Raw genomic sequence first — 13,111 nt, 5'->3', positions numbered from 1 at the left:
CACCTACTGAATACTAGTAGCATCCCAGCCAAGTGGTGGCCACGAAAAGCATGAAAGGGTCCAAGAAGAGCAGAGGAAGGTGCAGCAGCTTAGACCCGGTGCTCCTTGGTGTCTAGCCTGGCTGGGACTCGGCTTCATGGCCCCTCCTGCCCACTCACCCAGCAAAGAGGTGGAGTCGGGTCCACCCAGCCTTCCTACACCTACGCCTGGTGCGTGTGTACCCAGTGTGTGGGTGTGGCTGAGCCAGGAGAGCATCTCAGCGGGGAGCCTGTGGGACCCAGTGCTGTGTCCAGGTGTCATCTGCACGTGTGTGCTGGAGCTGGGTGCATCAGGGGATGCACATTTTCTCTGCCATTGCTTGTTAAGGATTGAAGTGACAGGCTTCACTCCCAACCACAGCAGAGGCTCATTTGTGAAACGATACCTGAGTTGACCGTGCGGCTGCCCACAGGGACTCACTGTTCCCCTACACAGTCCATCAGGGAGTTGTGGCAATCTGAGTCCCAAGTGTACCTTGTACTGTCGCTTCTCCCAGTCTGTTGCTACCCGGTCCAGGCCTCTGTCATTCCCTTCTCTGCCGCAGCAGGTCCTCCTCCTGGCTTCCTGACGCCCTATGCTACTCTCTTGCAGCCTGTCCTCCCCACGGCAGCCACCCGAGCCATGCTCCACAGGGACGCCACCCCCACTCCAAACTGCCAGCAGCTGTCATGAGACCCCTGCCTACCTGGCCAACCCTGGCCTCCCACCAGGACAAGGCTGTCCCTCACCTCCCCCTGGCTCATCTTGTTGGGCAACTGAGCACCTTCCTTCCAAGAGCCCAGGCCTCAGACAAAAGGAAAGCTGCTGTTGGACGGATATGGGTGGTGGCCTGTGCACAGCCCTGGCCCCTGGGAAAGGATGTGCACCTCTGCAGGAGGGCCACTCCCCAGCCGCACCTGGGGCATGCAGTGCGTGAGCACAGCCTGCTAGGAGTGCTGGTCCTAGGACAGGAAACCCCACTTTGCTCCAGTGATAGTCAGATGGGCGTTAGCACACAGCAGCCCCGGGGGCCATGGTGAGATGCTCCTCCTGACCTGAGATTCGCTCTTCTGCTTCTGTGCTGTCACCATGTTCTTGATTTTGAGTGGCCTTATTTCACATGTATCCTGAAGATGGTTGAGTGCAGGGAGACACTGCGTGCCTTGTCCACACAGCCCACCTGGGCAGGAGGACGACAGCATCCCCAGCCCAGCACGAAGGTGGTCCCCCTTCTCAGATCGGCCATTTCCTTCCCTCCCGTTCAGATGGCAACAGCCTGTTCGACTCCATGGCCAGCGGGATGCGCCTGGTTGTCAGCTGCATCTCCTCCTTCCTCATCCTGTCCCTGCTGCTCTTCATGGTCCACCGGCTGCGCCAGCGGCGCCGGGAGCGCATCGAGTCCCTGATTGGAGCAAACTGTGAGTGCCCTCTGAGGGCCACAGCCCTGCTCCCCATCCCCACCCCAGGTCACCCCTGTCTCTGTGAGCTCCCCAGCCCTGGACAGAGAGGGCAGAGGCAGGTGGAGGGCCCCCTGGTCAGATTTGAATGCCGCATGTTGTGGGGTCTGTGTCCTCACCTGTGGGCCAGGAAAGTTCTTGCCAAGACCCTCCTTACTCCTCCCAAACCACAGGGTGGGCAGAACTCGGAGGCCTCTTAGGATCAGAGGCCTGGATCACCCCCTTGCTGGAGGGTTGTGGGCAGCCAGAGGCTGGGTCTGGCAGAAGTGTCAGCCCAGAGGGACAGATTGGTGTGGTGAGGGTGGGACGTGCCATGGAGCACACCGGGGGTCTCATGGGGATGCCGAATGTGGCTGAGGGGTAGGCAGTGGGGCCAGGTGTGTGCACTCAGGTACGGCAGGCCCAGCCTGAGGGTGGGGCGCTCAGGAGCCAGGCAGCCTGCCGCCAGTGACTTGTCTCTGTTCCCGTTCCACACTTTTGATGGCCCAGTGCACCACTTCAACCTCGGCCGCAGGATCCCTGGCTTTGATTATGGCCCAGACGGGTTCGGCACAGGTCTCACGCCGCTGCATCTTTCTGATGACGGAGAGGGTGGGACTTTCCACTTCCACGACCCTCCACCTCCCTACACGGCATACAAGTACCCGGACATCGGCCAGCCCGACGACCCCCCGCCGCCCTACGAGGCCTCCATCCACCCGGACAGTGTGTTCTATGACCCTGCAGGTGCCTGACTCCCCAGGGAGAGGGAACACCTTGTCAAGTAACCTGGCACATGGGGCCAGGCCCAGCACTCCTGCCCAGCTGCAGAGGCCTGGGACCTCACTTCTTTCTGGTTTTGTCTTTGGTTTTTCCTTTAAGGCTCCTCCTGGGGCTGCCCGTGCAGAAGGGATCCTGATCTCCCTGCCTGGCCGCCCCTGGCGATCTGTGCAGAGAGCTCTAAGGAGGCCTGAGACCCCTCCCTCCCTCCCTTCTGTGAGCACCTGTCAACTGGGCAGCCCTCAGGGCCCTCAGCCCAGCTCTAGAGACCTGGAGAGCCAGGCACTGGCAGTTGTGAGGACAGGGCTGGCCCAGACCCAGGAGCGAGTCACTTGTCTGGAAAGACACGTGAGCTAGAGACACCATGGTGACAGACCCTTATGTCATGTCAGGAGGCAGCTCTGTGAGGTGGGAGGAAAGCGCGGCTTCCGTGCCACTGGCCCATAGTTGGAGTCTGCCACCCATCTGATAGTGGCACCATTCCTCAAGGCTGTGTAGCTAAGGAGAGGCAGGCTCCCGACCCCTGGCCTGTCCCTGTCTCTGGTGAGCAGTGCAGGTGTTCCTTCCCCTCTCCCTGTGCATTAGGCCCCCTAACACACACAAACCTGTAGTGTACTTGGCAGGCACTGCCACCCCAAGGCGGCTGTCTCCTTGCATGCCCGCACATCTCAGCAGAATGGGCATTGTGAGGCTGGTGCTGCTGTGCCAAAAGGTCTGAGTCCTATTTGTTTGGTCAGCTGTCACAGCTCTTGCATGATCTGGGGATGCGGAAAAGACTTGGATTTGACCCCTGCCCTCAGGACACAAGATTGTCACAGTCTTTCAGAGTAGGACTAGCTTCCTGCAAGGGATGCCAGTGGGTGGCAGCAGATCCCAGATACCTCAGTGGGCCAGGTTGCAGAGCAGGGTGGGGGCTGTGAGGGGCTGACCAGGGGGGAGATGTGTCACCAGGGCCTTGTGCTGTCAGCTTTCAGACAGCACGGCCTGTGGTAATGACAAGCAGGCAGCCCAGGCACAGTGGCTCACACCTGTAATCCAGCACTCTGGGAGGCTGAGGCGGGAGGAGGGGTCTCACTATGTTGCCCAGGTTGGTTTGAGAGCAGCCTGTGAGACCTCCATCGCCACAAAAAATTCAAAACTAGCCATGCATGTGGGCACACCTGTAGTGCCAGTTACTGGGCAGGCTGAGACTGGAGGATCACCTGAGCCCAGGAATTCTAAGCTGTCATGAGCCATGGTCATGTCACTGCACACCAGCGTGCAGTCTTTTAAGATCCTGTCTCTTAAAAAAAAAAAAAAAAAGCAAATAATAAAGATCGGGCAAAACAAAGCGAGTGGACTCCTTACCACACAGCCTACCTTGAATCAGAGCTTCCTGCAGACACCTGTGTGGTTTCCAGGCCGCTCCCTGCAGCCCTGTTGCCCACACGACGGTTGTCACATTCCAGCTGCAGTCTTGAATGTTGTTCCACCCACCTGGGACCAGTGCCTCCCTGATGACAAATATCCCTGACTTCCCGCTGAGCCGGGTCTTCACCCGTACTGAGTCTCAGACAGTTTCCCTTTGGGCCCCTCTGTTCTAGTGACTGCTGGTCAGTGTGTCTCCCCGACCTGACACCGATGGTGGGACAGGCGCGTGTCTGCCATTTGAGATGTGTCCTGCACCTTGCATATACCAGGTTCCCAGCCACAGGGAGCAGTAGGTACAACAGGGGTCATGTGGGGCAGGCTCCTCCTTCAAAATCTGAGGCACGGGGAGCCACCCAGGTGTTGCTCCACCCAGCTTCACAGGGGTGTTCAGGCAGGAGGAGTGTCTCCTGGTTCTGCCCAGCTCCCCTGCATCCTCTGTGCCAGGCCTATGTCTGTCTCTGACACCCTTCTGTCTCTCCCTGCAGACGATGATGCTTTTGAGCCCGCGGAGGTCAGCCTGCCAGCCCCTGGGGATGGTGGGAGTGAAGGTGCATTACCCCGGCGCCTGGAGCAGCCTCTGCCCACTGTGGGGGCCTCTCTGGCAGACCTGGAAGACTCTGCCGACAGCAGCAGCTCCCTGCTCGTGCCCCCTGACCCTGCCCAGAGTGGGAGCATCCCAGCTGCAGAGGCACTGCCAGGGGGCGGCCGCCACAGTCGCAGCTCCCTCAATACTGTGGTGTAGACGGCCCGGCCTGTACCCCAACGGTCTGGGAGCACCTGTCTGTTGTCGAAAACACCGGTCCCTGGGGAGACTTGAAAGGCCCCTGTCCCAGCCTGGACGCCGCGCACTGCCGCACATCACTGGTGGGCATGCGTGTGTACATAGAGACCACAGCCCGCCTCCTGCCAAAAGACGTGGTGGCCTGCACGGAGCTTCCTTGAGGGCTTCAGAAACATGCTTAGCTTTGGATCACTGTCTTCGCCTTTATAAATGGCAGAAGAGTGACAAAATTCGTTCAGACCACATATTTTAGAGGCAGGGAATGAAGAAGGTACTGTGGGCCATGGCCACACCCAACGCGTCTGTGGTGGGCCTGCTCACTGCAGTGTGCTGTCCAGAGACCTGCTGACCCAGTCGGGGATGGGCACAGCGGGGGCTGCCACGGTGCCCCTTGCTGGCCGCCCTCAGGAAGGGCCTCTGGACTGTCAGTGTGGTGTAGGCAGTGGGTCTGCTTCAGGGAGGCAGCCTCTTGAGTTTGCCACAGTGGCTGCACTGAAGACGGCCCCACAAGCCCGGTTGTGAATATCAGGGTGGCCCTGCCCCTGGCTGGCAGCTCCCTTGGGGCTCTGGAACCTGAAGCCCTGAGAAGGAGAGCTTGGAAGGAGGTTGAGCTCTTCTCTGTGTCTTTCCATCTGGGCGCTCTGCAGCCCAGCTCTGCGGCAGGAGGCCTGACCCCACCCCGTCAATCCCTCCCAGCATTGCTGTGCATGGCTGCCTCAGGAAGAAGCTCTGGACTGGGGCTGTGCTCTGCGGGCTCTGGAGACTGAGCTGCCTCCTGTCTCTCCACTCTGGAGCCCTGGGCTCTTGCCTCCTGTTGAATTGCCCCTGGGCCTGCCCCCGACCCTGTTTGTGCCATAAAGGGTTGCTTCATTGCAGGAGGGGTGGCTGAAACCACCATCCTAGGCTGCATCTTTCTCCTTCAAGTCCACTCTACATCACCGCCACTGCTGCAGCTCAGTGCCCAGCGGCCGCATGCACACCTCCGGGCCCCTCCTCCGCAGCGCAGGGGCTGGGGGCCCTGCCTGGGACCCTTCTGCCTGAAGGACCCTGTTGCCTGCTCCTGGGCAGTGGTCTTGTTGCCTGATACAGGGCCTTTAACATTTCTGAGGTTTGGAGATTAAGCGGGTTCTGTGCGATTTTTAGCACATCCATCTTTTCTACGTTGAATGTCTGGATCTTTCCTTTATATGTTTGTCTCTGTGTGTGTATGTGGCCAAGCGTTTGCAGGTGAGGGTGGTACATGGAACTTTGCAGGTCAGCGGGGGCCCACTCTTCTAGGGTCGTCGACATCCTGGGCTGTGCTGCGGCAGGGCTGTCTCACTCAGTCTTTCCAGACCTGCGGGGGCAGCACTTGGGAGGCCTGGCTGAAGCATGCAGTTCTGTGGTGCTGCTCGGGGACGGACTCCATGCACAGTCCACTTGACACATTCTCACACTGTGGCTGGAGACCCATTTTTTCCATCCCGTGTGGAATGAGAATCTTGAGTTACCCATGGACAGACTTGACCTTTGTGCCAGAGCTGTGAGTGAGTTTTGTCACTGAATTGCCTGTCCCTGAGCTTGGCCTGCTGGAGCATGATGCTAGAGGCTGTGTGCGGGCAGGTTTGCGCTCCTCTTGGAAAAGGGCTGCTACTTCTTGAGAAGGAAGTCCTGGCCACAAGAGTCCCCCCCGCTGGCTGCAGAAGACAAAGCAGGAAGCACGTCATGTATCCCACATGCACTGGGGCACGGCAGCCAGGTTCCAGAGCAGCAGGCATGTGCATTATGGGTGCCAGGTGGCCAGTGAGGGCCCGAGGACCACACAGCAGAGTCCCCCACGGGCCTGATCCTGAGAGCTTAGAGGGTTCCTGCTTGGCCTCAGAACTGTGTGTGCAGGACAGGGTGGCTGGCACGAGATGTGTGGGACTGGGACGCTTCCTTTGGGGACCAGAGGAACATTAGGGCCAGTCAGACGCGTAGGGGGCAGCGAGGCAATGGGGTAAAGTGGACCATGCAGGCTGCAGAGGGTGGGCCTTGGGCTGGCCAGGGGTTACTGGGTGGCCCCTTCCCCATGCGCCTCCACAAGCACTCAGGCCACTGGCACGTCAGGCCAGTCAGAAGGTCCACATGGCAGAGCTGCCTGGAACACCTGTGGCTCCAGGAGGCCCTTGGGGGCATGAGGAGAGCTGGACTCGCTCATCTATCTTTGCACCGCCATCCAGAATGCCCCCGTTGCAAGGCCTGCTGCAGCCCCCAGTCTGACCAGCAAGTCCCGGGGCTACCCTTGCCGAACCTTGTGCTCCAGGGGTCCTCCTACCCCAGGACCACCTTGCCACAGTTTCTCGGAGACCAGGTGTCCTCTGACCTGCCATGTGGAGGTGGGATTTGATACTGTACATTGTCTTGATGCCTGTTTTTTTTTATGTTTTCCTTTCATTAAGGGTTTTTAGTTTCTGGTTGGGTTGACACTAACTTTTCTTAAGATGCTGTGAGAACCATTTCATCCAAATGCCAAATAAACTTGTGTTCTGGAAGAAGCATGGTCAGTCCTTGGTGTGACCCCCACAGCTGCCACAGGCTAAGGTGGAAGAGACTGGGGACCCACCTTTCAGCAGAATGCTCCTAGGGTTTGCAGCCCTTGCAGGCGTCCAGCAAACCCCCTGAGGACCAGGCAGAGCTGAGCCTGGAGCCCCCAGGTAGGGTGTGCAGGGAGAGCAGCAGCCCTGAGCTGCCTACAGCTATCCTGCAGCACCCAGCCTCGCTCGAGGCATTGGCTGCTGCCTTGGCAGGTGTTGGTGACTTGCACAGGATCCACATAGAGGCTGCTTGACACCATCTGGGAGCCAGCATGGGACGGGGTGTCGGCAGGGCTTGGAACCGGGCCGTCAGCCCCATCTGCTCTAAGCTCCCCTCATCATCCAGGTGGCTGGAAACAGCCCCTCCCTCCAGTCCAAGCCACCTAGTGTTACAAAGTAGCCTAGGTCTTCTGCAGCCTCTTCACACATGTCCAGCAGTGCCATCTCTGGGTGTCAGAGGGTAGGGGGCCCAGGAAGTGTGATTGCATGCCCTGCTCTGGGGACATTCCAGGTGTGTATACTTGCGGGAAGTCCGGCGGCCGGACGTGAGAGGGATCAGGGTTAGGAAAGGAGCTGGTAAGTCCCTTGGCAGGGATGGGAGCCTCAAGGATGCGGCCCCTCATTTTTTATCCCATCTTCTGGGACAGGAGTGGAGTGGTGGTGTTGAGTCCTGGGCACACAGGTTGCTGTCAGCACCCTGGACAGAGCCCCGAGCCCTGCATCTGGGTAAGGGCCGTCTTCCCATCCCCAGTGTGGGTAGGGCCCTGCCCTCTGGCGATTGGAGAGAGGCGTGGGGTGTAAAGAAGTCCCCTCCTCTGACCTCCTGTCTTGGCCTGGATCCACAGGGGGGTGCTGGGTAGGAGGCAGGCTGTGGTCTTGGGATGGGGTGGCAGTTCCAGGCCCACAGTGGGGCAAGAGACGTCCTACACCTTCCTCCTATCCTTGCCCCGAAAGTCATGGGTGCTGGGGTCCAAGGTGCCCTCACTATTTGACCTTTCTTGCTGGTGGCTTTGGTGTGTCATTTGGGTCCCCAGCCTCTATTTCCTGGACTGTAAGTGGGGATAATAATAGGTCAACCCTCTCCTGCAGGATTAACCTCAGCGATTGTTGCTGCACTCAGTGCAGCCCTGGGACCGGAGCGCACCTGGGTGAGTTTGGAGAGCTTGCTGTCTTCTTGGTGGCCCTGCCTGGGGACTGCCTCCTCCCACCCTCTCCTCAATAGCCATGCCCCTAGCCCACCTAGCTAATGAATACATACATAGCAGCCAGGCCAGCAGCCTGGCCACTTTCTAGTCTTTCCTAGCTGCGGCTGCCACTGAGCCACATGCGCCCCTGGCATTGTGCTCGCCTTCCTTGTGGTGCAGCTGGTGTGGCACAGACTCTGAGAGTGGGCACCAGGACTCTGCCTGTCTGGTTTCCAATCTACCCTCTCTTGCCACGCTCCACCACCCCTTAGGTCTTGCCACTGGGGGTGGGGAGGGACTGGGGGCAGAAGATACTGGGGTAGGGGTGACAGGAGAGAGGGTTCTTCACTGGCCTCCCCTGGCCTACTTCATTCTTGGACTCCAGCTGATGGCATGGGGCTTAGAGAGGGCCCAGACGACTGGCCTCTCAGCTCAGCCCCCTGCCCACTGTCTCCATAGGCACCTGCTGCTACGACTCCCAGGACCCCAAGTGTGGTGAGGACAGAGTGTCATGTGAGGCTGTGTGAGATCAGTCTGTGTCCTGGGACCACCAGAGCATGTGCCTGTGGTGCAAGAGTGGCCAAGAGACAGTCTGCACCCTGCACTCTGTGGTTTTTGCAGGTTTCTGTCTATAGTCCTCTGCCCCAGTGACTGGGCATCAGTGCAAGTGTGTGACTGTCCCCCTGTGCGTGAGTCTGGGCCTGCTGTGACCGTCGGTCCTGAGTCAGTCAAGGCTGGTGTGCCACTGTGGCCAGCCCAAGCGTGTGCAGGTGATAGAGGTCCCAGTGTGAGTGTGCAGCTGTGTGCCGGAGACCCTTCCGCCTTCATCTCACCATGGGGCAGTCAATCCTAGATGGCTAGGTCAGATGCAGGGTACAAGAGAAGGGGGGCGCTGTGACCTGTTCAGGTGTGGGGCAAGCAGGGAGCTGGATTTCCTGAGGCTGGGCTATCCTCTGGGTGTATGGGGGCCACCCTCTGCTGCACCCCCAGGCTGCCTCCCTGACCCCCCTACCCCAAAGACCCCAGTCCTTGTTCTCACAGGCCTCACCCACTGGAAGAAGCTGGCCCCAGCCTGTGGGGGCCCAGGCCAGTCCCCCATCGACACTGACCTTCACAGGGTCCAGCGGAACTCTACCCTCGAGACCTTCATCTTCCAAGGCTATGACTCAGCACCTTGAGGGCCTTGGACCCTGGAGAATGACAGCCACACAGGTCAGCACCCTGCGGTCAGGATCCCTCCTAGGCAGGGGCAAGAGCCCCACACAGGGCATGAGAGCTCCTGCGTGTACATAGGGACCAGGACCCCCTACACACGGGAGCTGAGACACCCTACAGGGCCAGAAACCCTCCACAGGGGCTAGTTCCACAGGGAAGGAGCATCCTCACACAGCAGTCCAGATGCGCCCTCTGTGTAGGCGCCAGGCCCCACCCTACAAACCACAGCCAGCCGTGGCCCCTGAGGACCAGGAGTCAGGGTCTCTGGCAGGGCCAGGATCCCTGACCACACACAGCTGGGCTCAGCCCCACCCCAGGAGGGCTGCCCTCTGCCCTCTTCCTTGCCATGCTGGGTGTAGGCGGGGAGGGTTTCCCCTGCAGTCTGTGGAGCTCTGCTCTGCTGACCAGCAGGAGCCCTGGACACCATGGGTCCCATTCAGTGGAAGCAATGGGGCCCCACTGGGAAGCAGCCTGGCCTGAGGAAGGGCTTCTGCCCATACCCTGTGTCCTAATGGCACAAGGTGGGCAGGTGGTGAGGTAGAGAGGGTGTCATGTGCCTCCTCCCCGTCATTGCTACTCTGAATGGACGCTGATCCTCAGAACCACCTGGAGATTTGGGGGGCTGGGCTGCTGTCGCCTGCCTACCGCACACTGTAGCTGCACTTCAACTGAAGGGGGGCTGGAGCTGAGCAGACTGGGAGCACGGCCAGGACAGGCAGAGCCAGGCTATGGAGGTAGACTCGGGCACGAGGTGGGGTGGCCGGAGTGCTCCCACGGAGGTGAGAGAGAGCAAGGTGGGGGCACCTGGGTGTCTCGCCCCATACCGCTCACGTATAACTTCCGCCCACAGCAGCCTCTTAAGGGGCACGCCGTATTGGCCTCCTCCAGAGCCTGGGTCCCAGCGACAGGCCCCTGCTCTTCCCCCACCCTAGCAGGTGTGCACTGGGCTCTGATGGGCCTGGGGCTCAGCTTGTGCTTCTGTCAACCGTGGGCGACCCTCCATGTGAAATGAACAATGAAATAAACAATGCACAGAGTGACCTTAGCCTAATGTGGCGTAGTCGGGGGGGGTGTGTGTGACCTGGCGCGGTCCCCTACTGCAAGAGGAGCATTTCCTGCCCTAATCCCACTGAGGCCTCAGTGTGCCTGTCTGTTCTGTGGGAGCCCTCTGAGTGACCCTCTCCTACCTCACCAGAACCCGGGATTCTCCAGGTTCCTCTCAGAGGGGGAAGGGCCCCCACCCTTATCCTACACATTGTGTCTGACTCCCCTGGTCAGATGGAAGGAGAAAATCTAGCAGTCAGAAATTCCACGGTTAGGCCAAGATTACATTATTTTATTTAAAAAATAAGCTGGGTGACCAACCCAGGGACACTGTGCTCGGCTAAATGATGACTCCAGCTACATTTCCCAAGGCAAAGAGATGAGAAGCTGCTGGCTCCAGGCTCCGCTGCAGGCTGCCCTGGCTGAGTGGATGCTGGGCACCACAGAGGGCTGCCTGGTGTTCCGAAGCCATGGCCCAGTGCTTCCCTGGGAGTTCTGCTGTGGAGTCTGCATGGAGGGTGAGTCTGGAGAGATGTTCGTGTCCAGGTGGCTGCCTGTGGTCTGGCTAAGGGGTGAGTATTCTTGGTGTCACCGCCCAAAGTAAAGCTGGGTCCACGGGACACGGACTGGGTGAGGCTCTGTGTCCAGGTGATGCTGTCCAGTGAGAAGGGTCGCAGTCAGAGTGAGGGTGATCGGAGGCCGCTGTCCAGTTGGTGCCTTGTGGAATGTGATTACATACTGGTTGACACCGTCCTGAGGGACATCACCAGCTGCGTGTCTCAGCTGTCCTGTGTCCCTGGGATCTGTGCCCTTGTATGTGGGTGACACTATTCCAGTGCGTGGAGACCCTGCCTCCTCATGAGACCTTGAAAGAAACAGAACCTGCAGTCACCCCCAAGGAAGGGGAGTCTCAGCTGTTCCCTGACCCAGCCCTGACCCAGACCCAAGGCCCAAAGGCCCCACTCTAAGGTCCAAAGGGGCTCCACCCTGTTCTCTAACCGGACTCAGTCTCTGGCAAGGACCCAGGCTGCCATCCGCACTCCCCAGATGCACGTGGCCCACCCTCCGCCCGTCCCGCGCCCACCCCCTCCCTCCAGTACCAGAGCCCTAGCCGGCGGCACCCGGGCACCCTTCTGGCTCAGAGCCACACTCCACGAGGGGGACCGATCTGTTCACTTGCCCCGTCCTGGGGGTACCAGAGTAGCCAGCGCGACGCCTTCCGCACCTCGCCTAGGCCGCCCTTGTGCGGCCGTCCTCAGTCCCTGCCACCTTGCGGGACCCCAGGAGGCACCGGCATCTTCTTGTGGTTCTTCCCGGCCGGGGTTCGGTGCGCTCCACCGTCTGCTGGGCCGTCCGGGGCGTCGTCTGCGGTCCTGGAGGCGGCGACCAGGGCGCTCATGGCGCCGAGCGTCCGCAGCAGGGTCGGGTTGCGGGGCGCGGCACGGAGGACCGCGCGGGGCTCGCGGCTGGCAGAGGGGGACGACGGCGGCGGCGGCGGCGGCAGCAGCGCGCGCAGGGCGTCCAGCTCCGCTCGAAGCTCGGCGCGCAGCGCCTCAATCCCGGCGCCCAGCTCCGCGCGCACAGCCGCCAAGCCCTCCTGCAGCCGCCGCTCGCTCACCTCCAGGACCCCCGCCGGGTAGGTGGCCCCGCCACGCGGCTCCCCGCACACCGAGCACACTGAGTCGCGGCTGTGCGCCCCGGTCCTCTCGCCCACGCCCGCCGTCCCGGCCCCCGCACGCTCCACCAGCTTCAGCAGCCGCGGCACCTCGGACCGCGAAGCTGCCTGGGCCCGGAGCTGGCCGCGCAGGCGAGCCAGCCGGCCCGGGGCTCGGGCGTCTTCCCGGCCGGGCCCATTGGATTGTGGCCCCGGGTCCCGCCGGCGGCCGGCGCCGCGCCGCAGCACCTCGCTGGCTCCGTACGCACTTTGCGCCTGGGCCCCAGGCTCCGCCATCCGCACTGCTGCCTCCACAGCCGCCAGCGCCCGGGATGGCCGGAAGCCTCAGGCTGCAGCCTAGCGACCGCTGGGGCCCAGGCGACGCACCGTGGAGGGGGCCCTCGGGATGGCTGTGGGAACGACCAAAGCCCTGGGGGATCCGGCCTGGGGCGCGGTGAACCCCGGCAGGGCAGGGTCCTGGGCAGCCGGGTTCCCAGGGGACCCTGCCGGAACGACGGCGTTGTGGGCAGGTTCTCACCAAGGGCATAGCCCAGTTTCTGGGCAGAGGTGACATGGAGCATCGCCAGCCGAAGCCCAGGCACCACCCGCTACACACAAATCAGGAACTGAGCTCACATTTTCCGCTGGAAGCTATGGAGACAGTTCTCCATCATAGTCAAGGGAAGACCAGGAGTGGTCATGGACCCCACAGCCCTTTTCAGTGGCTCAGGGCGACCTCCTTCCATGTAGTCCAGGCCATTATCTCCTCACCCTGTCCGCTAGTCCACACAGCTGGAAGAATCCATCCAGGTGGCATCTCCAGCCCCAAGCTGCTGGCCCTTCCATGCGAGCTCTTCAGGGTCTCCCTTACTCTCCAAGGCGGCCCGCCTAGGGCCTCTGGAAATCCCTGGCCATCTCAAGCTGGGTTTTTTGTTTCGTTTTTTTTTTTTTTTTTGAGGCGGAGTCTTCACTCTGTCGCCCAGGCTGGAGTGCAGTGGCACCATCTCGGCTCACTGCAAGCTCCGCCTCCCGGG

The 13,111-nt window shown here is 60.8% G+C and overlaps 2 protein-coding genes across 8 annotated transcripts in view; one reads left to right on the top strand and one right to left on the bottom strand.

The window, feature by feature from the left end:
- Positions 1–6,941, top strand: part of LOC105480738 (DiGeorge syndrome critical region gene 2) — an 83,430-nt gene extending 76,489 nt beyond the window's left edge. For 3 of the 7 annotated variants that reach the window (XM_071080004.1, XM_071080001.1, XM_071080003.1), the window contains 3 exons: positions 1,284–1,436; positions 1,965–2,201; positions 4,130–4,536. In XM_071080004.1, the coding sequence (XP_070936105.1) occupies positions 1,284–1,436; positions 1,965–2,201; positions 4,130–4,386 (647 nt within the window). In that variant the 3' untranslated portion in view covers positions 4,387–4,536. Of the gene's footprint in view, positions 1–1,283; positions 1,437–1,964; positions 2,202–2,971; positions 3,462–3,817; positions 3,938–4,129 lie in introns of those variants that run through there. The other 4 variants (XM_071080002.1, XM_011739890.2, XR_011613881.1 and 1 more) reach the window with 3 other exon arrangements.
- Positions 6,942–10,699: 3,758 nt separating this feature from the next.
- On the bottom strand, positions 10,700–13,027 carry LOC105480740 (protein FAM246C). Its single transcript, XM_071080006.1, has 2 exons — positions 11,649–13,027; positions 10,700–11,288 (listed from the first exon to the last, which is right to left on the bottom strand). The coding sequence occupies exon 1, from the start codon at positions 12,372–12,374 to the stop codon at positions 11,679–11,681; it is 696 nt and encodes a 231-aa protein (XP_070936107.1). The 5' UTR covers positions 12,375–13,027; the 3' UTR covers positions 10,700–11,288; positions 11,649–11,678.
- Positions 13,028–13,111: the final 84 nt, after the last annotated feature.

Source organism: Macaca nemestrina, chromosome 15, assembly GCF_043159975.1.
Source record: "Macaca nemestrina isolate mMacNem1 chromosome 15, mMacNem.hap1, whole genome shotgun sequence".
Classification (NCBI taxonomy): Eukaryota; Metazoa; Chordata; class Mammalia; order Primates; family Cercopithecidae; genus Macaca; species Macaca nemestrina.
The sequence above is the reverse complement of the archived record's forward strand: the minus strand, read 5'-3'. Positions and strand labels throughout refer to the sequence as shown.